We start from the raw sequence: 24,462 nt of genomic DNA, 5'->3' as shown, positions 1-24,462 counted from the left end.
CCTGGCCAGTGAGACTCAGAGGTCCTGCCTTTCTAGAACTAGGATCAAAGCCTTTGTCTTCTTGCCTAGCTTTTCACCCGGGCACAGGGTATCTGGTCCCCGTGCTCACACTGTTAGCACTTTATATCCGAGCCCCCAGCATATGTGCAAAAACCAGCACCACCAAAAAAGCCTCCTTAGGGTGCTTCTGTTCTTCTTCTTTTAAGATTTATTTGTTTGTTTTTATATTATGTGTGTGTTCGCCAGCTTGTACATACGTGAGTTACATGGGGGCCTAGTCACCACGAAAGCCTGCGGAAGGCTTGGAATCGTAGTTACAGAGAGTTGTGAGCTACCATGTGGGGGTTGGGAACTGAATGCTGGTCCTCTGGAAGAGCAGCCAGTGCTCTCAACTAACTGCTGAGATGTCTCTCCAGCGCCGTTTTTGCTCTTTTCCAGGAACTGAGAGGTTTGTACCCTGTTGGCTCTGTTGTTCAAAAACCAGGCTAGACCTCCTCCTTTGAACAGGCAGATCTCTAAGAAGATTCGTTGTAGCCTACAAGCAGGATATGGAGATGTGTGGGTATTTTTGTAGATGCTTGTTGACAAACTGTTGTGATATTTGTATGGAAAACAAAGGCATTCACACGGTACAGCTGAAGCCATCCTCCAGCTTCCTATCCGGAGGGAGAGCATGCAGCATTGTGCTTTGTATGGGAGAATTAAGGTTCCTTGTCAATTGACTAGCCGGGGTGTGGGCCTCACAGATTGCAGTCCCTGTAGAGATGCTTGCGTCGTGAGGGCAACTGCTGATGTTGAAGAGTGGGATGTTAGGGTACTCTCTCGGTGTGTCTGTGCAGTGCAGAGCCCCTAAATCACACTAATGAAGAACATTTCCTTGTGAACAGTAGACTTAGTTTCTTAGTTCTTTTTGGGCTGGGGCTACCTAGGCATTGAAAGAAAGATTTGTTTGTCTGCGAACAGAGACAGAAGGGAGCCAAACCCCACCTTCTGTCTGGAACCCTCACTTACGATAACTTACCTACTCCCTAGATAAGGCCATTAATCCATTCATGAGGCCCAGCCCTCATGACCTAACACCTCCCAGAGACCCCACCTCTCAAAACGGTTGCACGGGGCCTTAACTTCCAGGCCAGGGACTTTGGACACACGAAAGCCATATTTTGTCAAGCCCCTTGGTTACATGCGCTTCTGTGGTCACTTCCAAAATACATTTGAAATAACATATTTTACACTGACCTTTCAACTCAGTGATTTCAAAGCAAGAAATCGGATTGCAAATTGGATTGCAATTGTAAACTTGGACTGCAATGAGTGTTCATTATAGAGGCAAATTATAACGGTGGAGGTGTAGACTAGGATTTCACAGTCAGTTCCTCTTCAGCAGTGAGTTCCACCCTGTGGGCAGAATATTTGTGTCCCTTGGTTCCGCGCTGGCTTTGTTTGGCGCAGAGGCTTTTCTCTCTGGGGCCAACTGTTGAACATCGTGGCTTTGTACCCTGTGGTCTATGTTCAAGTTGAGAGCTGCTGTTTGCTTCTTGTGATGTTTCCCTAGTCAGACTGTGTTTGAGGGTCGCTGTGCTGGCTAGTTCTGTGTCTACTTTACACAAGCCATAGTCATTCAGGGGGAGGAACCTCAGCTGAGAAAGTGCCTCCAAAAGACTGAGCTGTAGGCAAGTCTGTAGGGCTTTTTCTTAATTAGTGATTGATAGGGGAGGGCCCAGCCCATTCTGGATGGTACCACCCTAGACTAGCGGTCCTGGGTTCTATAAAAAAAAAAAAAATGCAGGCTGAGCAAGCCACGGGGGAGCAAGTCAGTGAGCTGCACCCCTTCATGGCCTCTGCATCAGCTCCTGCCGCCAGGATCCCGCTCAGTCTGACTTTTCTGCCTTGGCTCTCCTCAGTGGACTGATTCACGATATGGAAGCCAAAGAAACCCTTTCTTCCCCAAGTTGTTTTTAGTCATGGTGTTTTATCACAGCCATAAACCCTTACTTTATACAGTCACTTAATTGGTGAATTTGCATACCCTAAGGGAAAGGAGCCCTCCTTCAGTTCCCAGCTGGAAGATCCACCTTGTTCCAGTCAGACCAACCCCAGCCACTGGCCGGGCACTGAAGACCCAGCCCTTACACTGATTTTTTTTTTAAATGTCTCTTCTTGGTCCTTGGGTACTGCGGTTTGACTCTGCTGTGAAGGCAAGTATGAAAACCTCCATTCTGTGCGAGTTGATGGGAAGTTTGCTGGCTGCTGGTGACTGTGGCCTGAGTCACTAGCTGCCTTGGCTTGTAGTTTTTTTAGTCATGCCTGTGAACGGAAGACAGGGCTCAACGTTTCAGAGAAGGGAGAGCAGAGTTTGCATATGAGGAACCAGCAGCCGGGACTACCACTTGCAGTGAGTTTTAGGAATAGCATCCTGATCTTAGGGAACGCTTTACACATTTACTCACCTGCGCCCAATGTCAAGCTGCCTAGGTACAGGGCCGTGTGTATGAGGGATGGTGGTCGTGGGAGCTTAGATGTTGCTGTCATGGTTTATGAAGGTTGGGGTTTCTGGAGTTTAGCCTAGGGAATTGCTCTGGGTGATATACAGTGCCCCTGTGGGGTACCAGCTGCATCCTAGGTGTGACACGTCGGTCCTTCTTACATTGGGGCATCAGGTGGTGAGCAGCTTCCTGCATGAGAGAGGGAAGTTGAGGCCTTTTGTTTTGGACTAGGGTCATTTGGGTCCACATAGAGCCCTGGTTCTCAACCTTCCTAATGCTGTGACCCTTTAATATAGTTCCTCATGTTGTGGTGATTCCCAGTCATAAAACTATTACGTTGCTATTTCATAGCTGTAATTTTGTTACTGTTATGAATCATAATGTAATTATCTAATGCGCAGGATATCTGATATGCGACCCACAGGTTGAGAAATGCTGGCATAGAGCCTGGCATCCTGGGGGGCTAAGAACGAAGCTGAGGAGGACTCTAGGAGCCAGGAAGAGCTGCCTCTCCTAATGTTCAGGACTCAGAGCCTCAAGTGCCTGCTCCGGAAGGGACATTGTTGGCTCTGTTTGGCAGGCCTCAGATTGAGCTCACCTGGCTTGGCGCATTCTCCATGTTCAGCTCAGTGGTGTCTTGACTAAGCCTCGGCTTAGTCACACACTAATCCACACACACTAAGTCAGCAGGTGACCTTGCTGGTTTCCAAGTGTGGAGTGACTGAGAACCACTGAAACTGAGTTGGAAGTAAACACTGGTCCTTCAGGATGATGTGGCTGCTCTGCGCCTCTGTGCTGTGTCTTGTAAATGCAATTGGAAAAAACAAAACTGCACGGTATTGTTTGGACGTCATTTGTCCACATTTCATTGGCACCGGGGGTGATTTGAGTCCTTAGCGGCTTCCAGAGCTGGTCTGGTGAGGTGTCTTAGACTGTTTGTTCCTGGGCTAGACAAAGGTGAATGCCTCCATTGTTGAGCTGTGTGGTGCTGTTAATAGTTTATGGGTGGTGATTAAGGGGAGCTGTGTAAGCCAATTTACAGAGTGTCTCAACCTAGGTTGACACTTTGCAGAAAGTTGGACCTTTCAGCCCCAGGTTTCCGGCTTACCCACAGAGACTTGGCCCCTTCAGCCCCCCAGAACCTGCTCCTGGCAGGCTGCCTCCTTGCTTCTGTGTGTCTGTCTGTCTGTGTGTCTCACTGTCATACACATGCTGGACTCTGGTACTCTGAATCATTTCCCAAATTATTTCTCATGGCATGAGGTTTAAATTCATCTCATTGGAGCACCTCAGACTCCGCATCACTGAACAAAATCTCCAGTTATTCGCTCATCTCCATTCTCAGGCGCCTTATTTTAGCCCCATGCTCCTGGGAGGGAGATTGTATTTATTTCCCCGTTTCTGATGATGAGGAAAAATGAAAAATAAAAGAAGAGGCTCCTGGAGCGTCTTGTATGCAGGGATTCATGCTGAAGTTGTGGTAAAGACAGCATCCTTAAAGGCAGTTTGACATGACATGACGTTCAGGACTGAGTCATCATTGAAAACTCATGGTCCTGGTCTCTTCTTTTCTAGTGCTAAAATAAAGTGCCTGAGACCAGGTAATTTGTAAAGAGTAACTAACGTTCACTCAGCTCCAAGTTCTGAAGGTAAGTCTAGCAGGACTGTTGGTGAGGGCCTCCTCTTCATGACCTGACTGAGGACATGATCTGGGGAGTCGGAGCAAGGCATCTAGAGAGCTCCGTAACAACGCCACTTCTTCCGCACCTGCTCACCCTCTTACCCAGGTGGGACCAAGTTTCCAGCATTTGGCATTTAGGGAATACGTTCGGGTCACTGAGACTGCACTACAATCAAACCATGACACCCCCAACCATCACTAACTGAAGGACATTCTGCAAGTGCCTAACCAGTGGTCCTCAAAACTGCCAAGGCCACCAAACAAAGATCTGAGAAACTGAACTAGGGACATGCAACACAAGACACAATGTCCTGGAGAGGCGCTGAGATAGGAAAAGGGCACTGGGAAAACTGGTGAAATCCACATAGATTGTAACATCGAGAGCCTTGTGGTTCTCAGTGCTGTTGTGACAGAGGATGTGTGTGCGTGTTTGTGTGGGGTGGGGTATAAACAGGGACTTCTTGTATTGTCTTTGGTACTCCTTAATATGTTCTCAAACTTTCTAAAATGAAACATTTACTTTGAAGGAACATCATGCCTGCGTGCTCCGCCCCCCAACAACCCACTGTTTTGCTGGTTTGTGAAGGGGTGTCTGTGTGATCTCAGTCCTTGCTCTGAGTATTCACCAACTGGTGGAAAGGCCCCGTCAGTGAGAATGGTTGGTCTCGATCTTAGTTTAGGGTTGCTTTTGATGTGAAGAGACACCATGACCACAGCAACTCTTATAAAGGAAAGCATTTCATTGGGGCTGGCTTAACAGTTTCAGAGGTTTGTCCATTATCATCATGGAGGGACATGGTGATGCATGCAGGCAGACATGGTGCTGGAGAAGGAGCTGAGAGTCCTACATCTTGACCTGAAGGCAGCAGAAGGAAGAGACTGTGCACTGGGCATAGCTTGAGCATTTAAGACCTCAAAGCCTGCCCCCACAGTGACACACTTCCTCCAACAAGGCCACACCTACTCCAACAAGGCCACACTTATTCCAATAAGGCCACACCTCCTAATAGTGCCACTCCCTATGGCCAAGCCTTCAAACACAGGAGTCTGTGGGGGCCATTTCTATTGAGACCGCCAAGTCTCCTTCTATTTCCATTCTCAGGAGTGAATTGGCAGAATATTTTTTGTTATTGTTTTGGTGCTGGAGAAAGGACCAGGGTCTTGCACATGCTAAGCACATGGCTACTCAACTATACCATCAGCTTCATACTTTTTAGTTTAATTTTTAAAGATTTGAAACACGTTCTAACATTTAATTGTTTTATTTGTATGTGTGCACACTCCCACGTGGCATGGCACAGGGGTGGAGGCCGGAAGAGAGTTTGTGGGAGACAGTTCTCTTCTACTTGGAGGTCCTGGGGATTGAACTCAGGTTGTCAGGCCTGCTGGCCATCACGTTTACTTCTGAGTCACCCCACAGGCTCCAGCTCCTGCCTACTTAAACAGGAGTATCACATGGTTTCCAAATCTCAGGAAACCAAAGAGAAGAGGAAATATGGAAAGTAATGGGGATGGATTTTCATGCAGGAGTGACATACATTTATTTAAATAAAATCTTGGCTGGTACCAAGAGGAACAAACGCAGACGCTGATGTCATGGAGGTGCGTGTTGCTCCCTGCTGGGCTGCCTTCCCCGCTCCTCCCTGCCCCTGTTCCTGATGGATTATTTTTAAACGACTAAGTTATTTTTAAATGCCTCATAACTGGCGGCAGGTGAAGTTGTAGTTCTGGTGGTTTGGAGAGAAAGTCGGAGTGTGTGGTTACGTAAATGAGGCCTGTATGGTCTCCTGTCCTTCACAAGGCTTTTAGAAAGAGGTTAAATTAAACCAGTGAGACTGCAGAGAGCCACCTGGGTGTGACTCGAGAAGTTGCCAAGAGCAGGCCCCGAATATAGACATTGCCTTGTGGGGTAGGAGGAGCCTGCAGAGCAGAAGCTCACCAGCTCTCTCCTGTACGCGTGCCCCTGGTGACTTAAGGCTCACGTCACACAAGTGAACTGTTCCCTTGTTTTGTGGAGTGTCCTGAAGTGATTACTACTTGTCCTTAGCTACATGTGTGAATTGCTTTCCAGATGTCTTCTGAAGGTTAGGTTGTTTATATGTGACAGTGATAACTAATTCATTCTCTGCTTTTAGTTATCGCAAAGGCTATCTTGAGGCAGAGAATAAATTCGTTCAGACAGGAGGCTGCCAGTTTGTTTTTCTCCACACTCATTCTCTCCTCCCTGCCCGCTCCCTTCCTGCCTCCCTGTGCATCTCTCTGCCTGCCTCCTTCCCAGCCCCCATCTCTTTCTTTGTTGTTATTATTTGCGATCCAGTTCTCATATCATGTCCACTTAAAGTGGAAATTCAGTGGCTTTTAATGTCTGCATGAGACTGTACAGCCATCACCATCCTCTACTTCTTAAGATTTTGTACATTCCAGAAATGATGTACTATACCTCCTGGTGTCCTTCCTACCCATGTCCTGGGTAACCTTCAATCTGCCTTTTGTCTGTATGGATTGTTTTGATGAAATTCTGGTTGTGTTCTGGCTACCATCTACCTTAAAAAAAAAAATAATAATACCTCCTGAGCATTTCTTGTGAGTGAACTTACATGATACATACAGTAGGTGTTCCTTTGTGACCACAGCCTTTCACTTCCCATCATGCTTTCCAACTCACCCATGCTGTCCACTCTTCATTGCCGAGTAACTTTTCATTCCTGGCTATACCACATTAAAAACCCTATTAGGTCTGTTTCTCCTTTTGGTTCATGAACAATGCGGCTGTGAGCATTTGGAAGAGTTCCTGTGGACATGCCCTCTCTCACACTTTTAGGGGTGTGTGGCTAGGAATGGATCCCTGGGCAGCGTGGGAATGTCACGCTTCACATTTGAGGGCCTCACAGACTTGCCCCCGGCGGTGCATCCTTTTAGAACGTACTTCTGGCGCTGTGCAGGGTTCTAATTCCTCCGCATTTTCACCGTGGTGTTGTGCAGGGTTTTTTTTTGTTTATTTAAATGGAACTAGATAATCTTTTATGCACTTGTAATCCAGGACTCACGATCTCGTGACAAACATGAGCTGTTTGTGAAGTCCGGGAGAGTTCTGGAAAGAAGTTCATGAATGTGTGAAACTGGAAGGAGAAGGAGTCGTTCCCAGTGTGCCTGCTTCCGACTGTTCTTCAGGGTCATTCGCTTTTATGAAGCAACAAGCCCTGTTCTTAGTAAGTTTGTATATATATATTTTTTTTCTAAAGGTGGATGGTAGCCAGAACACAACCAGGACTTCATTAAGATACTCTTATCAGTTTTGTTTATTTGTAGTTCTGTTTGGAGGAAAAAGTGTTCTTGTCAAGACTGGGGAAGGCCTGTGAATTAGGAAATAAGATACAGGCCATCTGTCACCATGATCCACAGGACTGGTCCACATGGTCCAGGACTGTCCACTGGTCCACAGAGCCACACGATCTGGACTACCTTTGCAGGCCTCTGCTGCTACGTCTTCTACGTCTGGAATGTTCCTCCCTTAAAGAGGCGGTTCCCCTGATTTTAGGGAGTTTATAGAATTGGACTAGTTTTGTTTGTTTGTTTTTGAAGATTTGCTTTTCCCTCTGTGTCTCTGTGTGAGTCTGCACCCTTGAGTCAGGGTGCCTGCAGAGGCCAGAAGAAGGCATCTGGATCTCCTGGCGGTGGAGCTGAGCAGTTGTGAGCTGCTCAACATGGGTGTGGGAACAGCACTGGGGTCCTCTGTAAGAGCAACAAGTGATCTTCTCTGGTGAGCCCTCTCTCCAGCCCCTGGAACAGCTTTAGACAGTTTCTGAGATCCACGTGCCCTCCCTCATCCTGTCTACCTATTTCTCTTTCTGGTCTGGATCACTTCATTGTTCCTTATGTAATTGTTCACTAAGGAGCAGAGCCTGGAGAGGGAAGGTGCTGGATGGGAATGAGGTGAATCCCTGTCCTGTTCAGAAAAGGGGATTTATGCCCTGTCAGATCTTTCCTGGTTGCTGACTCCTGGTAGCTTTCAAGGATGGATGGCTAGGCTGGTGGGAAGCTGGGAAGCTAGACCTGCTTTCAGATGGAGGGAAGAATGGCAGGTGTGTCCGTGCATAGCTTACAGAGAAGTTGGGGGTGACTTACTCTCCTCCTCCACTTCTTGTTATGGTCATGTTTCTGCAGGTTTACAGGGAGGCTCAGTAATTTGGACAAATGTGATTTCTTTTGGCATCTACTTGTTTCTGGGATTTTTTTTTTTCTTGTCTCTGCAGTTCAAAAGAGTACCTGGACTGGTGTTTTAAGGAATTATGAAGGCGGTGAGGGAAATAAGATATAAAAAACAGGTGGGGACCGGGACCCGGCAGCCATGGGAAGAAACCATTTACAGCGTTACACACCCCAGACTAGACATCTTGCCATGCGGCTTCCTTTTTTGTGGTTTGGATTTTGATTGGGAGTGTGGGAAGCCTTTGTGTTGTTACCGGGGGAACCCTGAGTATAGGGTAGTTTATTGGTAATAACAGACCTTCTACTGTTTTCTTTCCTGCCCCCTCCTTTCCCACCTGCTTCTATTCGTACATTGCCTGTTGCCATCTTCGTGAAAGCGACTTTTTCTGATGGTTGTGATAGAGTTTGTTACGATTGGCATAGTAGTGGGAAGAACGGAATGCCACGTGATCCTTGTGTACTAGAGAGAGCTCGGATGGACAGGCTTGGGGCAAAGAGAACTGTGTGATAAGGAGTGCAGGCAGTCCTGACTCGTTGTCAACCGTACCGTGGGTGCTGGATAACTTTTTCTCAGCCAGTCATAACCTAGAGTCACCGGGGAAGAGGGAATGTCAATTGAGAGTTGCCTCAATCAGATTGGCCTCTAGACAATGTCTCTGAGGGATTATCTTAAACGGTGATTGATACGGAGGGTCCAGCCCACTGTGAACAGTACTGTCTATAGGCAGGTAGATCTAAGCCAGCAAGGCAGCCCATCAACAACCTTCCTCCATGGTTTCCGCTCCGGGTTCTTCCCTCAAACTTTTGTCCTGACTTCCCTCAGTGATGGACTATTACCTGGAAATATAAACCAAATAAACCTCACCGTGAGAGCACTGATAATACAGGTGTGCACTACTGTGGTCCTGTTCCCGTGGGTTCTCGGAATTTAAACTCAGGTTTTCATGTGTGTGTGTGTCAGGTGCTTACCCACGGGGCCGTTTCTCTGGGAGCGCCACACCTTGGTTGTTAAGTGGCGTTCTGATTTGTTTGTGGAACACTGCCCTCTGGGGTGTTGGGTTTTGAATGAGCTGATGTAGCTGACCTCTTTCAGAAATGTACAGGTGGGCCAACGGAATGTCTGTCACCTGTGAAGGTGCTTCCTGCTAACCCTGAGGACCTGTGTTTCATTCCCTGGTCACACACGGTAGAAGAATCAACTTCTTTGAGTTATTCTCTGGCCTCCACATGGCACAAGTTGGCACATGCATGCCTGTGCGCACACGCGCACACACACACACACACACACACACACACACACACACACACACACACTTAATAGAAAAATGTAACATTTAGTAGTGTAACAATGCTATTAAGAATTTCTGTGGGCCAGCCTGGAAAGTAACTAACACCTCTAGCATAGTTTCTGAGGAAGGGATTGAGATTATGTCATTGGTGTAATTTTTTAAATGTTTTTATGTTTTTTTTGAGAATTTCATATAGTATATTTTGATTATATTATTTTTCCTTCCTCAACTCCTCCCGTATCCTCCTCACCTTCCTACTCACCCAAACTTCATGTTCTTTCTCTCTTTTTAAAACGCGCGCGCGCGCGCACACACACACACACACACACACACACACACACACACACACACACACCATGGAGTATGATTTGTGTTAACTTCTGGGCATGGGGCTTCCCCTGGAGTGTGGTTGGTTGATATACATAGTATCACTACATAGGAGAAAACTGATTTTTTCCCCCTCTCCCAGCATCTATCAGTTTCGAATAGCTTCTTGATTGGGGGTGGAACTCTGAGCCAGCCCCGCCTCCTCCGTGAAGGGATTTTGTTGACTCACGTTTGAACAGGTTTTGAGCATCCTGCCAGTCTCTGCGTTGCCGCGTGCATTGGCTCCGTGGTGTCTGGGGAACGAGTTTCCGTGAAGTCATCTGTAACCTCTGGCTCTTACAGTCTTTCTGTCCCGTCTTCTGTGTAAACTGTTTAAACTCCAGGCGTGTGATAGAGTCATCCCATTAAGGGGTGGTCAAAGTCTCTCCCTCTCCATATTGTCCAGTTGTGGCTCTCTGTGGTAGGTCCCATTTACTACAAGAAAAAGCTCCTCTGGTGAGGGCTGAATGACGGGCTGATCTATGGATAGGTTATATGTCACTAAGAGTCTTGTCACTCACTGTTCATTTAGCAGAACGATAGTCATAGGTTTTCCCCTTGGGCCTGTGACCTATCTCGTATCACATTATTGGCTTTATTAACAGTGCCGTGTTCCGTGTCATGAAGTGGGCCTTAAGTCCCAGCAAAACGTGGTTGGAATCTCCTCTCACATCCGTGCCACTTTGGTGTTGGTGGCTATGTCTTGAGGAGGGTGGTTACTGTACCTCACAGGGTTTGTAGTTGGATGGGATTGATGATGACTTTCTCCTCCCCTACCCTGTTAGAGTTCCTTACAACGCGAGGGATGCGAGCCAGTGGGGGGAAGCTTCCCGTGGAGTCCCAGTGGTGTTTCTCCGAGTTCTGTATAACACTGTTGCCCAAATAGAAAACACGCTCCTGTCATTGCTGTATACCACCAACAACAACAACAACAAAAGTACACATTGGGATTCTGAAACCATTTCTTTCCAACAGTAGCAGCCATAGGCTCCCAAAGTTCTCTCTTTATTGCAGTGTTCACCAAAGTAGAGAGCATGGGCCGCTCGCTACCTTGGCCCAGTCCTTGACTTTGATCTGTCCCTTGGCTTGAGTCAGAAGCCATCCATGTGTCATTTCAAGCTAGAACATCCTTGGGCCAAGTGGAGACTTTCCCCTTTGAATCTCAGTCAATTGTTTACAGGTGATTAGCAGCCTTGGGTTCAAAGCCTGCAGCCCTGAGAAAGGGAAGTGAGTCAGTAGGGGCTTTGGTGGGACTGCACCTCAGCTTGCTTTCTAGATGATGTCGAGGGCGGGTGAAGGCCACTGCATGTCCAGGCCTGGGAGAACTTTGAGGAGAGTGTAGCTGAAGTTTTCCTGTGTCCCGGCCTGCCGGCAGTCGGGACAAATCTCTCCCACTTGCATCCCCCAAGTAAACACACAGAGACTTATATTACTTATAAACTGTATGGCCGTGGCAGGCTGCTTGTTATCTGTTCTTATATCTTAAATTAACCCATTTCTATAAATCTATACCTTGCCACGTGGCTCATGGCTTACCGGTATCTTATATCATGCTTCTCCTCGTGGCGGCCAGCAGCGTCTCTCTGCCATAGCCTTCCAGTTCCCAGAATTCTCCTCTCTCTTTGTCCTGCCTATACTTCCTGCCTGGCTACTGGCCAATCACCACTTTATTTATCAATCAATCATCCACAGCAGGAGAGCTTTTGCAGTAATTTTTATCCTGTTTCAAGGCCCCCAGTAGTATAGAACATGGCCTTCTCAGGGGAGGAGGTATGCACTGGAACGTTCTCTTGCACTTCCAATCTCTGACTCCTGGCCCTATGGTGCATTTTTTTTTCCATGCTCATTTGGGATGAATGCTTATACCCTTTGCTCCGCTCTTCATTCTCGCCTGAGCCAAGCCTGAACTTTCTGAGTTTTACGTTGGGGTTTGCAAGCATTTGAGAATTGAATTAGGCTGAGCGGTGGTGGCCTTTCAGGCCAGCAGAGGCAGGTGAATCTTTGTGAGTTCAAGGCCAGCCTAGCCTAGGGAGCGAGTTCCAGGATAGCCAGAGCTACACACTGACACCCTGGAGAGAGAGAGAGAGAGAGAGAGAGAGAGAGAGAGAGAGAGAGTTGGCCCCTGAGGTTACTCCAGTGCCTGTGCTGTGCAGTTCCAGCCATCCTTGTACAGATGTTACAAAGTAGGTCTCCATTCAAATCAAACCCGAGCTAAGCTACACACCAGCAGAGCCCGCGGTGAGAAGGGGGGGGACGGGAATATCTCCTAGGCACCCCCAAAAGGTCGCCCCCGTAACCCTCCCCCTGTGTTTGTCACGTTTTGCATTGGGCTACAGCAGAGTGTGTGCACCCCGTGTGTGCACCCTGCTTCGGCATTCCCAGAAACTGGACCTGCTCCAGCTGTGCTTTACCTGGTTTCTTACTTCATGAACTTGTTGAAGTCCACAGACTTGAGACAACGGTGTCCACTTCCGGTGAATTAGGTCGGTCGATAGCAGTGAGCTATTGAAACTCAACATTTCACCAGGGCTGTGAAGTTTTGACTCTAGAATTGTTTCTCAACTAGGGCAGCTCCTTGACAACAAAGAATTACCCGGTTCAAGATATAAGTAGTGCCAGCAGTGAGGAATCTGTAGGAGAAAGTTGGTGTTGCCAAAGTCATGTGTCCCTTGATGTGGGTGTGAGTAACGAGAGACTGAAAAACGAAGCACCTGCTATATTCTAAAGGGATCTGTCCCAGTCGATGTGCGTGGATGGGACTGTAACCCAGGAGGGAATGCGCTGTTTCAAGCCAGAGTGCTACAACGCATTATCAAGACCCAGTTTCTGGGATTCATTAGGAACAAGGATCCCCATCTCCCCACCCCACCCCATCCCCAGCCAGGCTTCTCTCCACCCTGTAAGCCAGACTGTTACAAGCAAAAAGAGGAAACTTTTGGTTGCTGAACCGTTCATATATTTGAACATTCATATTAATTTATCCTATCCATTCTAAAGTTACATGAGTCCTGAGTATTTGGGGGTAGGGTGGGAGGACAGGATCGAGTATATCTGAGGTAGGCCTGGAGCTCTGTGTGGCCAATGATGGCCTGGAACTTCTCACCCTCCTTCCTCCACGTCTCCAGCAGTGGAATTACAGGTGTTTTTTACTTACTTACTTCTTTTTTTGGAAAAAACACCCTGTCCAAAACAACTTTTAAGTAAGTAAGGGTTTATTTGGAGCTTAGTGTTCCACGGGCAGAGTAGTATAGCAGGAAGCATGGCTGTGTCAGGCATGGCATGGTATTGTAGCTGTAGATGAGGGCTCACATCTCTAGCCACAAAGTGTAAGCAGAGACACAGGGGATAGCAAGTCTTTTTGAAACCTCAGAAGCCCAGCCTCAGTGATGTACTTTCTCCAGCAAGGCCACACCTCCTAATCCTCCCCAAGTACCCACCAAGTGGGGACCGCGTATTCACGTGCCTGAGACTTGTATGGGGATCTCATTCAAATCACCACAGCCACACGAGAGGCACCGTGCCCATTCTATATGGTGCTGAGGCATCCAGATTTCGTGGGTGGTAGACAAGGACTCTATCAGCTGAGCTACCTCGTCTGCCCTTTTCTGAGTTCTTCAAGAAAAAAGAACAAAAACACACCCCACATCAGAAAGCAATTGCAATTGTGTCTTGGAAGTTGCTAGGGACTCCTCATCTGGGTGCCTTACCTAGCCCAGGTGAGGGTGCAGGGACAGCCACCCCAGCCTGGCTCTGAGACCCACGTGTGTGCTTGGCTTAGCATGTTCTCTGTGTAGTGCATCTGTGGTTAGAACAAATGTTAAATTTATTCCTTTCTGGAAGGAAAGTAATTTTTAAAGTCAAGAGAAATAAAACATTTTCAAGGACAGCAGTAAGTCGAAATCTTAGTGATGTTATTCTGTTAACCTCAGGGATTAAGAATTTGGGGCCAAAGGACTTTCATTATTTCAGGCTCTGTTCTATTACCTCATCTTGCCCCAAGGGTGGGAAGAAGCCTTAGACAATGGAGAATGAATGAGGATGGCCGGGTGGGTCCGGTAAAACTTATTGCCTAGGGAGGTGCTACTGCAGTCCCCCAGGCGGTGGGCCAGGGGGTAGTGACTGAGCACACTGCACTCAGCCTTGGGTGGGGTGGGGTAGTGACTGAGCACACCTTAGGTGGTCTCCTAGGTTCCTCTGCCCCAGGCTTTGCTAAGGCAGAGGAGGGCCTAAATGAATTCACCATGAGTTCTTCAGAGTTTCAATGTGTAACATATGGTCTTTATACTCAATCATTAGGGGTTTTCTTTTTGGTATGTGTCTTGATTCCTCCATTGCTTAATTGTAGAGATGAGTTTGGTTTTTTTCTACTGTAGAATGGCTAGGAATATTTATGTGCCAGTAGGAAGTATTCAAGCTGGTAAATTGATTTTTTTTTTTAAACAAGCTTAAATTATTTGAAATGCTGAAGGCAGATGCACAGCTGAATGATCTTTGGTGGATCTGTACAACCGTGCAGGGCACAGTTCCATTTACCTTCTGTGTCTGTGATTTACCCTTTCCAGAAATTCTGTAACACAGAAGCCTACTATATGTAATTCTTTTTGTTTGGCCTTTTTCACTCCCCACAATGTTTCTGAGACCCATCCTTGTTGAAGAAACCATTGAACATATCAGGGATGTTGTTTTTCTTATTACGGAGGAGTCATATATAAACTTGCCGTGTTTTCTCTGTCCCCATACTCATTGATAGACATCTGAATTATTTTCAGTGCTTGGCTGCTAGAAATAATACTGCTGTAAATACTTGCACATGAGGCTTCGCCTGAGTCACATGTCCTGTGGCTGTGATAAAATGCAACAAGAACAACTCGTGGGAAGGAAGGGTTGACGATGTTGGCTCACAGTTCAAGGGCACAGTCCATCATGTTGGGGGAAGGCCTGGCGGAAGGAACTTGAGGCAGCTGATTACATTGTATCTGCAGTCAGGAAGCTGAGAATAATGAATACTCGGTACACTATTTATACTAGGACCCCATCCAAGGGTATGATGCCATCTTCCTTTAGACTGGGCCTTCTGTCTTCGTGAACCTCATCAAGATAACCACTCACAGGCGTGCCTAGAGGCCTGCCTCCTGGCTGATTCTAGGTCCTGTCAGATTACCAGTCAATATCAACTATCACAGACCTGTTTAATATTTTCCTTCTCGGGAGGTTAGAATATCTTAGAGTTTTTCTTTTTCTTTCTTTGTCAGTGTCTAGGGCTTGAATGGCTGGAGTATATGTGTAGTAAGACTTTGCTCGTGTTTTTAAGAGGCTGCCCAACTGTCTCACAAAGTAGATGTGCATTCCATTACTCTAGGTTCTCTGCATCTCCACCAGCGTTTGACAGAGTGTTTTGTATTCTCTCCCGGAAATCACTGGCCACTGAAAATGGAATTCCTATGAACCCCACTTCTGAAAAAAAGGGATCATGTCACTTGCCTTTCTGCAGGATTGTTCCAAAGATCAAAGGAGATGCGAGGTTATATGCAAGTGCTTTGTGTTGCCCGAACGTTACTGGCTATTACGTTCTCAAAAGTTTTTAGCTGTTAAATTTAATGCTCAAATATCCATCTCAGATTTTAAGAGGAAAATGTGTCTGAGCTTTAATAAAATGTATGTTAGGATTCAACATGTTCCGCTTGCTTATAAAGGCAATTGTTACTCAAATTGTGAGCTTTCTCCATATGGTAGGTTGCCTGTATTGTGTATTAAATTATCAGCCTTATTTAACAATGTCAGACTATAATAGTTTACATATGGTGGGCAAAGTTTTCTTCCCCGCTCAGATTTGGATGGTCTGGTAAATGTCCGCTTGTGAACTTATTAAATCCAAGTGCTTGTGGGTGGCCTCTTCTGGACCTGGGCATGTGCGTCCTCTCTAATGCAATGGAAGCAGGAAGATTGGGGACTCCAGGGAAACCACCGGGATCAATCTGTGCAGCAATATCCATTTCAGAGTTTTAGTTTGCAGTGCGGATTCTGTGAAAGCCCTGGGTTTATACATTTTCCAAGAACAAAGTGTGTTTTTGAATGTATTTTCTTTCCTCCCTGTGGCAGATAACTGCTTGGTACAGATCTAGGGCAACTGGCGGGCTCTGAGTTGGAAATCTCACAAAGGTTCCTTATCTGCAGCACTTCACACCTGTTGAAAAGACCTTTGGTCACAGAGCTAAGCCATGTGTTTGCTCTGGTAGCAGGTAGTGAGTGTCAACAAAGAGCTGTGGAGAGCTTTTAGGGGAGAGGGTAAAGAGACCTAAGACAGGACTGGAAGGCTAAGAAACCGCCCACAGAGTCAACATGTGTTCCTTGTGGCCTCTAGGAGTTTATATTAACCCTGGTCTTGAGTGGTGTGTGTGTGTGTGTGTGTGTGTGTGTGTGTGTGTGTGTGTGTGTGTGTGTGTGTGTAGGGCTGTGTGCATGTGTGTAGAGGCCAGTGGTTAGTGTTGGGTGCCTTCCTCAATCACTCTCCACTTTTTTTTTCTTCTGAGACAGAGTCTCTCACTGTCTAAAGCTCATCAACTACTTTACACCAGCAGGCCAGCAAGCCCCAGGGAGCTTCCTGTCTCCACTGCCCCTGCACTGGGGTTAAAGTTGTATGCCACTGTGCCTGGCTTTTTACAGGCATCCTGGGGTGCTGAACTCAGGCTGTCTGGCTTGCATGGCAAGGGCTTCACCAACTGAACCATTTCCCCAATTCCCTGAGCTAAATTTATGTTAATTTGGTAATGTATAATAAGATACTTCATTCTTACTAAATGGACAAAGTTAGTCAACTAGGATTATGGACCCGTGAGTTTCTTTTTGTTGACAATCAATGCAGGTGAGAGTCATGGCAGGCACTCGTGGTGCTGCGATGAACATGAAAATTAATTATTGTTTCATATTTTAACCTTAGTGAAAAGTTTCACTGTGTATAGCCTTGGAGATGTGTGTGTGTGTGTTCATCTGTGTGGGCATACATGTGTATGTGAATGCATGTACGTGTCCATGTATGTTTATGTGCATGTGTGTACATGTCTACATGCATGTGCATGCGTGCGTGCGTGAGTGCATGTGTGTATTTACATGTATGGATATGTGCATGCATGTTTGGAGGTCTTCCAAAACTTTCAAGCATTGCAGTCTCTAACACACGAATTAAAAAGAATGAGTAAAGTCATTCAGGCACTGGGAAGCCCTTTCCTAGAATTTTGCGGTTAGGGTACGGAGTGACATTTGAGAGAACAGTCTTAGCGGATGTCTGAGGTAAATGTTCTTCTTGGAAGCAGCTGTTTGCTAGTAAAGAAATCAGGGCTGACAGGGCTGGTGTCATTCTTTCCGTGTGTCCCAGTGTCTCAGCCCAAAGTGGGGAGTCAGAGGGGCGTGACAGGCCTGAGGGGAAAAAGGAAGTTGACCCAGTTGGCACGTGTGTTCTTTAAATAGTCCTCGGGATTTAAGTGAGCACTTCGTATCGGTGTTTGATGCTGTTTCCACCCTTCCCGTGGAGGACTCCAGTCCGCTGTGGGTGATGGTAACGAACTATGGATGGAACAAACCACCTAAAACTAGCAACATGCGCAGAAAGAGGGAGGGCCTTACGTAGGGTCATCGCCTGGGCCCCAGCAGCCACGAAGCTCACTGGAGAATCCAGTGTGTCTGTCAGGCACTGGGGAGGGGACTTTGTCACTCTTATGTCCTCTGGCCACCTTGATCTCAAAAATGCTTGAATCTCCTGAACATGTGGCCCCTTCTCTCGGGGGCCCCTGGGTTTAGCTTGACAGGCCAAGCTGACGTACCAGGGGCCCTGAAAACAGGGGTCACAGCAAAGGCTTTTGGTCCTGGCTGATGGATCTTAAATTAGGTCTCGTCTGTGTGAAGGGAAGAAATAAGTCAAACTTACATCTTCCAGATTTTCCTTTTTAGGAATGAGAGAGAGAGATAAGTCATATGTATGTTAAACGAATAACTTCCCACTTAACGTGATCCCTTTATTTATTTTAATTGCTGACGGATGATTTCTGAATGGATTTGGTATATGATTTTTTTTTTCTTGACCAGAGTAATACATTTGTTTCTTCTGTGGGGGAAGTTTTTCTTTTTAATTAATTTTTTAGTTTAATATACAAAGTCCCCACCCCAACCCACTGCCCTTCCCCCTCCTCCTCCCTCATTCCTGTTGGCCCCTTTCTGCTCCCTAAATGGTCATTCTTTTGACTTCCTCTCACACATGCACAGCTTATTTTAAGGAGACAAATAGCACCAATTTGAAGTGGGAAAGTTGTGGCATTAGAAATTTGAACAGTTGGGGCTGAGGAGATAGCTCGGTGGTTAAGAGCATACACTGTTCTTGGTAGAGGACCCAAGTTCAGTTTCCCAACACCTACTTCCGGAGGCTCACAACCTTCCCTGTATCCACAGCTCCAGGGGAGCTGACCCCCTCTTCCTGCCTTTGAGGGCACATGCACTCAAGTGCACATATCTGCCCATACACATGTAATTAAAAATAGAATACAATTTTTAAAAGAAGAAGTAGAAATTGGAAGGGGTAATTGGTGACCTCCCTGGGCCACTGCTTAAGCCACTGGTCATTTGTTTGGCAGGGCAATAAAAAATGGAAGCGAGATCAGTGTTTAAAAGTGTAAAAAAGAAGCACGTCCAGCGTTTAAGCATAAGCTCCATAGGCTATAGTCATTTGGGCTGCAGCGTTTTAGGTGTCTAGTGAGGTCCTAGCAAAGTTCCCACCAAAGACTAAGTTTATTGGGAAATGTAGTCCCTCTTGAAGATTCCTGTTGACTTGTGAACTTTAGTACAAATAGTGCCAGTGGAGTGGGCTGATGCTCCTTAAGCAGACATATGTGTGAATCATGACCTGGGAAGGTAGGAGGCACCAGATAAACACTGAGATAATGGCCTGGCTTAAAATGTGGCCCCTGAAGCCTACTTTCCAGGTTCAAGTTTGTGCAGTCTTAGCGTGTTGGGCAAGGTACTTGTCTGTAAGCCTCAGTTTCTCCTTCTGTGATGTAGAGGTGATGATAATTCCTGCCTCCTGGGTGCCAAGAGCCAAATCTGGGTGTGCCATGTGCTCAGTAGGGACATGGGATGCCATCTTCTCTGCTGTGTCTGCCTGGTGGGACTTGTCACTCCCAGGGATGGAAGAAGGTTGTAGATAAGCTCTCAAAGGTAACTTCTTTGCTTGTGAGAGAAAGACATTTGCTTTTCATGCAGATTAGTCGTAAAATGTTACTTATTTATATTTTTTATATGTGTGGGTGTTTAGCCTGAATATTTGTGCACCGTGTGTCTGGTGCCCACACAGACCAGAAGAGGGTATCAGATCCCCTGGAACAAGAGGTTGTGAGCTCCATCTGAGTGCAGAGAATTGAACCTGGGTCCTCTGGAAGAGCAGCCAGTGCTCTTAGGTGTTGAGCCCTCTCTCCAGGCCCTACATTGACTTTTTAAAGATCTATAGGAGTCATGGTGATTTTGAGAGTGATGTTTTGTAACAGAATACCGTTTGAACTCATAATTCCATTTTGTTTTCTTCCCAGGGATCACGGGTCTGGCTGAGAGAAAATGGCCAGCATTTTCCAAGTACTGTAAATTCCTGTGCAGAAGGCGTCGTGGTCTTCCAGACAGACTATGGGCAGGTGAGAACAAGTCCCTGTTGCTTCCTGGAGTCTACGCTCCACTCTCTCACCCATGGGCACTTGTACTTCCCCTACACAGTCATACCCTTGGACAGACACATAGACTGACTCGTTAATTTTCCTAAGTGATACATCAGAGCCCGGAAGGACATGGCATTCGGAATGTGTACTTTGTGTATGATGGGTATGACACCATCCTTGTAAAGGAGAACAGCAAGATCCCCAGCTAGTGTGGGGTAGAAGGACACAGCAGTTGCCGGCTTCCCTTCCGGGGTGTCTTTTCCACCTCAAGGATAGCTAGGAATGCAGCCCACCATGGCATTGAGATTTTAGCTGACGCTGTGATAGGGTTGTTTCCCAGCATTTTTCTAACTTGATTGCGTGGTTCTTGAATGTGAACTTTACAGATGACATTGTGGGACATGCCTGGGAGAATCTATAAACAGCACTCCAAGGATTGATGTTTAATGACTGCTTTTCCTGCCCTTGACTTCTTGAAACCCTTAAACTTCCATAGTGTCTTGTGTGTGATCGGAATGGCAAGGCCAGACACCATAGACGGTTGCATTTAAAAACAACAGCAACCTTTTCTCACAGTTCTTCAGGCTAAAAGGTTCAAGGTCAAGGCCGGGAGAGGGTTCTACTTCCTGGTTCACCATGGTCTGCCTTGTTGTGTCTTCAGATGGGGGAGGACTGAGGCAGTGCTCTTAAGTCTCTTTTATAGGGGCAATAATCTCATCCTGAGGACTCCACCCTTACCGCACTAAGGCCCCACCTACTGATGCCCTTACACTGGAGTTAAGATTCAAATGTATGGATTGGGATAGGGGGCATGCACTAGCACTCAGCCTCTAGTTTATAACAGAATGAAGTACTGGCATGCTCGTCAAAAGTCTAGGCTACTGGTGTTCTGGTCACTCTCAGAGCCCTGACCTGTGTGGCTTGGGGATCAACATGACCGGGGTGATGGGGAGTGGAGGAAGACAGACACACATACAGAAAAGCTGAGATGGACATGTTTCATGGGCTCTGATGGAGATGCACCTGCAGCAGCCAGTAAACTCAGCGTTGACCTAGGAGGCAGGTTAGCTAATCTGGGTAGGGGGGTCAGTCTCAGGCCGCAGTCATCCTTGAGGAGGAAGCTGTGGGTTGATTCTTTCTGCACACTCTCAACATCAGAACTGGGACCAATTCCCCTGAGCCATGGGGCTGAGGTGTCGGGGTCCTTGGCTTGGCTGTGCTCATGTCACCAGTACACGTCCACTCAGGACTTCATCTGTTCCCCAGAGATTTAAAACTTGAAGTAACAGCAGCTATAAGTTGGGTTGAAGGTTAGTTCTCTGCGGTCTAAGGTAGAAGGCCTGCCTGGCCAATCTAACCTTCACAGGGATTGCCCACTTGGAGAACCTGTCTGGAATCCTAGATTTGTAAGCCATCGTGACATGGGGCCATTTTCTAGTCTGTTTACGTCTCATTTGGAGTCCAGATGGACCATTGTTTACCAGGTAGATCTGGGGACCTGGAAAAGGGGTAAAGATGCCACATATCTAACAGCCCAGTTTCGTTGTGTCCCCACCAGCCTCTGATGATATGTTGTGATCTGTCAGCTAAGAACTAAGTCACCGAAACCTACAAGAATGAAGGGACATCTCTGAAAGCTTACTCTCCCTGACAGGACCAGGCAGGGCTTTCCTGTCTCACCAGTACTGTCTAGCTTCCCCTCCCGCTTGCCCCAGATCACTGCTCAGTTCCTTTCAGGCCCTGTGAGCTCTTCTCTAGAGGATGGGAAAAGGGAAACCAGTATTTAAACAGCATGCCATGAGCACAACTATGTTTCTTTTCTAAAAGCACAGTAACATAAATTTTATTAGTATTCTTTTCTTGTTCAGTTTTGTTTTAATTCCAAATCTGCTTTTGGGTTTTTTTTTTTTTTAAACTTAAAAAAATAAAATCATGATGAAAACACATTCCATGGGCTGGAAAGATGGCTCAGTGGTTAAGAGCACTCGCTGCTCTTCAGGGGACCAGAATTTGGATCCCAGTACTCACGTAAGGTGGCTCACCAGCACCTGTAACTCCAGCTCCAGGGAATCCAGTGCCCAGTTCTGGCCCCTGAGCACCCCTCCACACATGGTATGCACACACACAGAAACACACATGTACAAATTAATAAAAATAAAGCATCTGACGTTAGCCTATAAAGGCATCTTAGCCACTCTCCATTGTACACTCCAGCAGCTTCATAGAGTCACACTCCTGTGGCCTGTCTCCAGAGCCTTTCCTCTCGCAGCATCGACCCTCCAGATGCCCCCAGAGGCACACACAAACCCCTCCTTTCCATACCCAGTCCTTGGTAAGTAGCTTTACTTCTTTTGTCTCTGATTTTGATGAATACTTCATGTCAGTGGCATCCTGTAGCATCTGTCCTGAGACTGGCTTCTTCCACTCAGCACATTGTCCTTCCTGCCTTCTTTCTAGTCCCTTGTGTGGCAGCTGCCCCCAACAGGACAGCTCTGCCTTTCAGGACTGTTGCTGTGAATTGTCACACTCTGGCTCACATAAATCCTCTGCTGGCCCTGGTGGCTAGGTGGCAGCTCTCAGTGGCTAGATAGCAGAATGGATGACCAGGTCACTCTTAACAGTATTTATAGAGTGCAGGCTTAGGAAGGACTGAACCAGAATGAGGTATACCTAAATTAAAAAAAACAACACAGCATCCTGACCTCTAAATCTTCAGTTGGTTCTTGAATGTATGACTTATGTTATCCAGTCTGTCACTCCAAATATAACACATATAATTAGCTTGGTGATTTGTGTAGGAATTGCAGGGTTCCCAGTATGGGAAAAGTGAGGCAGGACTCCAAGAACGGGTTCAGGCTTGGGCTAAGAACCAACAGAGTCTGGCGAAGCATCATACACCCCAGTAGCCCAAGCGCTCCCACCTTCGACCACAAACACAAAACAGAGCAAACGGCAGCTGGAAGAGGCTGTAAACTCTCAAAGGCCGCTCCCCAGTGGCATGCTCACCCCAGTGACATGCTCACCCCAGTGACACACTCCCCCCAAAAGGTTCCATAGGGTCCCCTAAGTGACATTACCAACTGGGAAGAAGTATGTGGAAGACCCGAGCCTGGGTAGTGGGGCATTTCCCTTTCACACCACACCAGTGTTCTTCGATAGCAATTTCTGGACCATTTTGTAAGAGGATATTTCATGAAGCGTCACCATTTCTGTTTTTCGGAGCGCAGACGTAGCTGAGATCACCCCCTGCGAGAGGGTGCCTGCTCACACTGAGCTCTGTCTTTTCCAGAACGTTCGGGAGGTGTGCTGGCAGTTGCAGGAGCACCCTCCAGGGAAGTGTAGAGTTGAGAAATACATTCTCAATTAGATTTCCACTAGGGGAGATTGAAACATCGTATCATCTTTGTCTAGAAAATGTCTAATTTCATTGCTCTGAAATATCCTGCAGTGGTATCAACTTACCTAATTGCATTTTAGGGGGTTATTTGTTTTTGGATTTGCTTCAGTCAACTTCATCAAGGCTGTGACAATGACTGCAATGATTTTCCATCTGAATTCTTTTTCTCCCGGGTCTTCTAAGATATTTACTGGTGGGGAATATAATTACCCCAAATCTACAAATCACTGCCCTCTTTCATCTCTCCTTCTGTTTATTTCCAACAAGTATGATTAGATTTGATTTAAAAGACTATTCTCACTTTATTACACCGCCAGGAAAAGCCATTGGGGTCTTTGAGTTGTGTCTACTCCCTGACAAAGACTTCTTCCAGTCACACTGATTACTGATAATCACACCCCCCACTTAAAGCCAGCTCTAACCTGGCTATTTGACCTTCTAGATTGACCTGCTATGGGCCTAATTCTGTGCAACCGATGACTGAGCAAATTAGCATAGTGACCTTTCATTCCAGGCTTCTTTGTTTTTTGGTTTTGGGCTTTCTTTCCGCCCCAGCTACTTTCCTGTTGCTCCACCCCTCCTGAAACTCTTCTGTCTTCCTCTCATTTATAAATGTCTTACGTCCTTTGAACTTCTTGTGAACACGAGTAGCTTTTGACCTCTTCACTTGTGCCCCTCAGTGAAGTATCTGTGCACACTCCTGCCTCCTGGAGAGATCTCCCCCAGGCCTGCGGAAGGTTGGACCCAAGCCGTGAAGCAGCTAGTATGTCATCTATCGGAGCTAGCCCTGCAAGTCCCTGGGAACTGCACAACTGGAACTCAGTGATTTTGATTCTAGATGGTCAGAAGTCATAAGGGACTGTGCAGGTCTTTGACACTTAAGCTGAGCTGTCATCTCCGAAGCTCAGGAACACCCACGCCTTTGACAGCCAGGAGTCTGCATTCCAGGCTTCACACGCTAGGCCAGCTGTCCAGCAACGCAGCTGTCTTGGTGGAGTCTGCAGTATGAGAGAATGAGATGTCATGGACCAACTCCTTTTACTGTTGGGATGGAAAGTAGGGAGCAGCGGCAGCTGGTATACCTGCCCTTCCCCCACCCCAGGTAGCCTGAGAAGAACTGCAGGGTATTGAATTGTGGGGCAAGGGGGGGATGCTTGCCAGGAACTAGCTTAACTTATGAAGATGGAGGAAAAGGAGTTGAGGAACAACATCTGTGCTATCAAATTAAAATTGTTAAATTTCATCATTAGGATGGCATGACTCTAAAATCCAAATGCTAGACAAAGAGGTAAGATTCTGGTGATCTCATCTAGCTCAGATGCAATTCTCTGGCTTTATAGTTTTA

At 46.8% G+C, this 24,462-nt stretch overlaps 1 protein-coding gene across 1 annotated transcript in view; it reads left to right on the top strand.

Annotated features, from left to right (window-relative positions):
* Positions 1-24,462, top strand: part of Myo10 (myosin X) — a 212,592-nt gene that overhangs the window by 35,071 nt on the left and 153,059 nt on the right. Inside the window, exon 2 of the mRNA XM_052743059.1 lies at positions 19,601-19,699. Within this exon, the coding sequence (XP_052599019.1) occupies positions 19,601-19,699 (99 nt within the window). The remainder of the gene's footprint in view (positions 1-19,600; positions 19,700-24,462) is intronic.

The sequence above is a fragment of the Peromyscus californicus genome, unplaced genomic scaffold (assembly GCF_007827085.1).
Source record: "Peromyscus californicus insignis strain IS unplaced genomic scaffold, ASM782708v3 Scaffold_18__1_contigs__length_77618521, whole genome shotgun sequence".
Taxonomy (NCBI): domain Eukaryota; kingdom Metazoa; phylum Chordata; class Mammalia; order Rodentia; family Cricetidae; genus Peromyscus; species Peromyscus californicus.
Note: the sequence above shows the minus strand (reverse complement) of the source record. Positions and strands in the feature narration are given on the sequence as shown.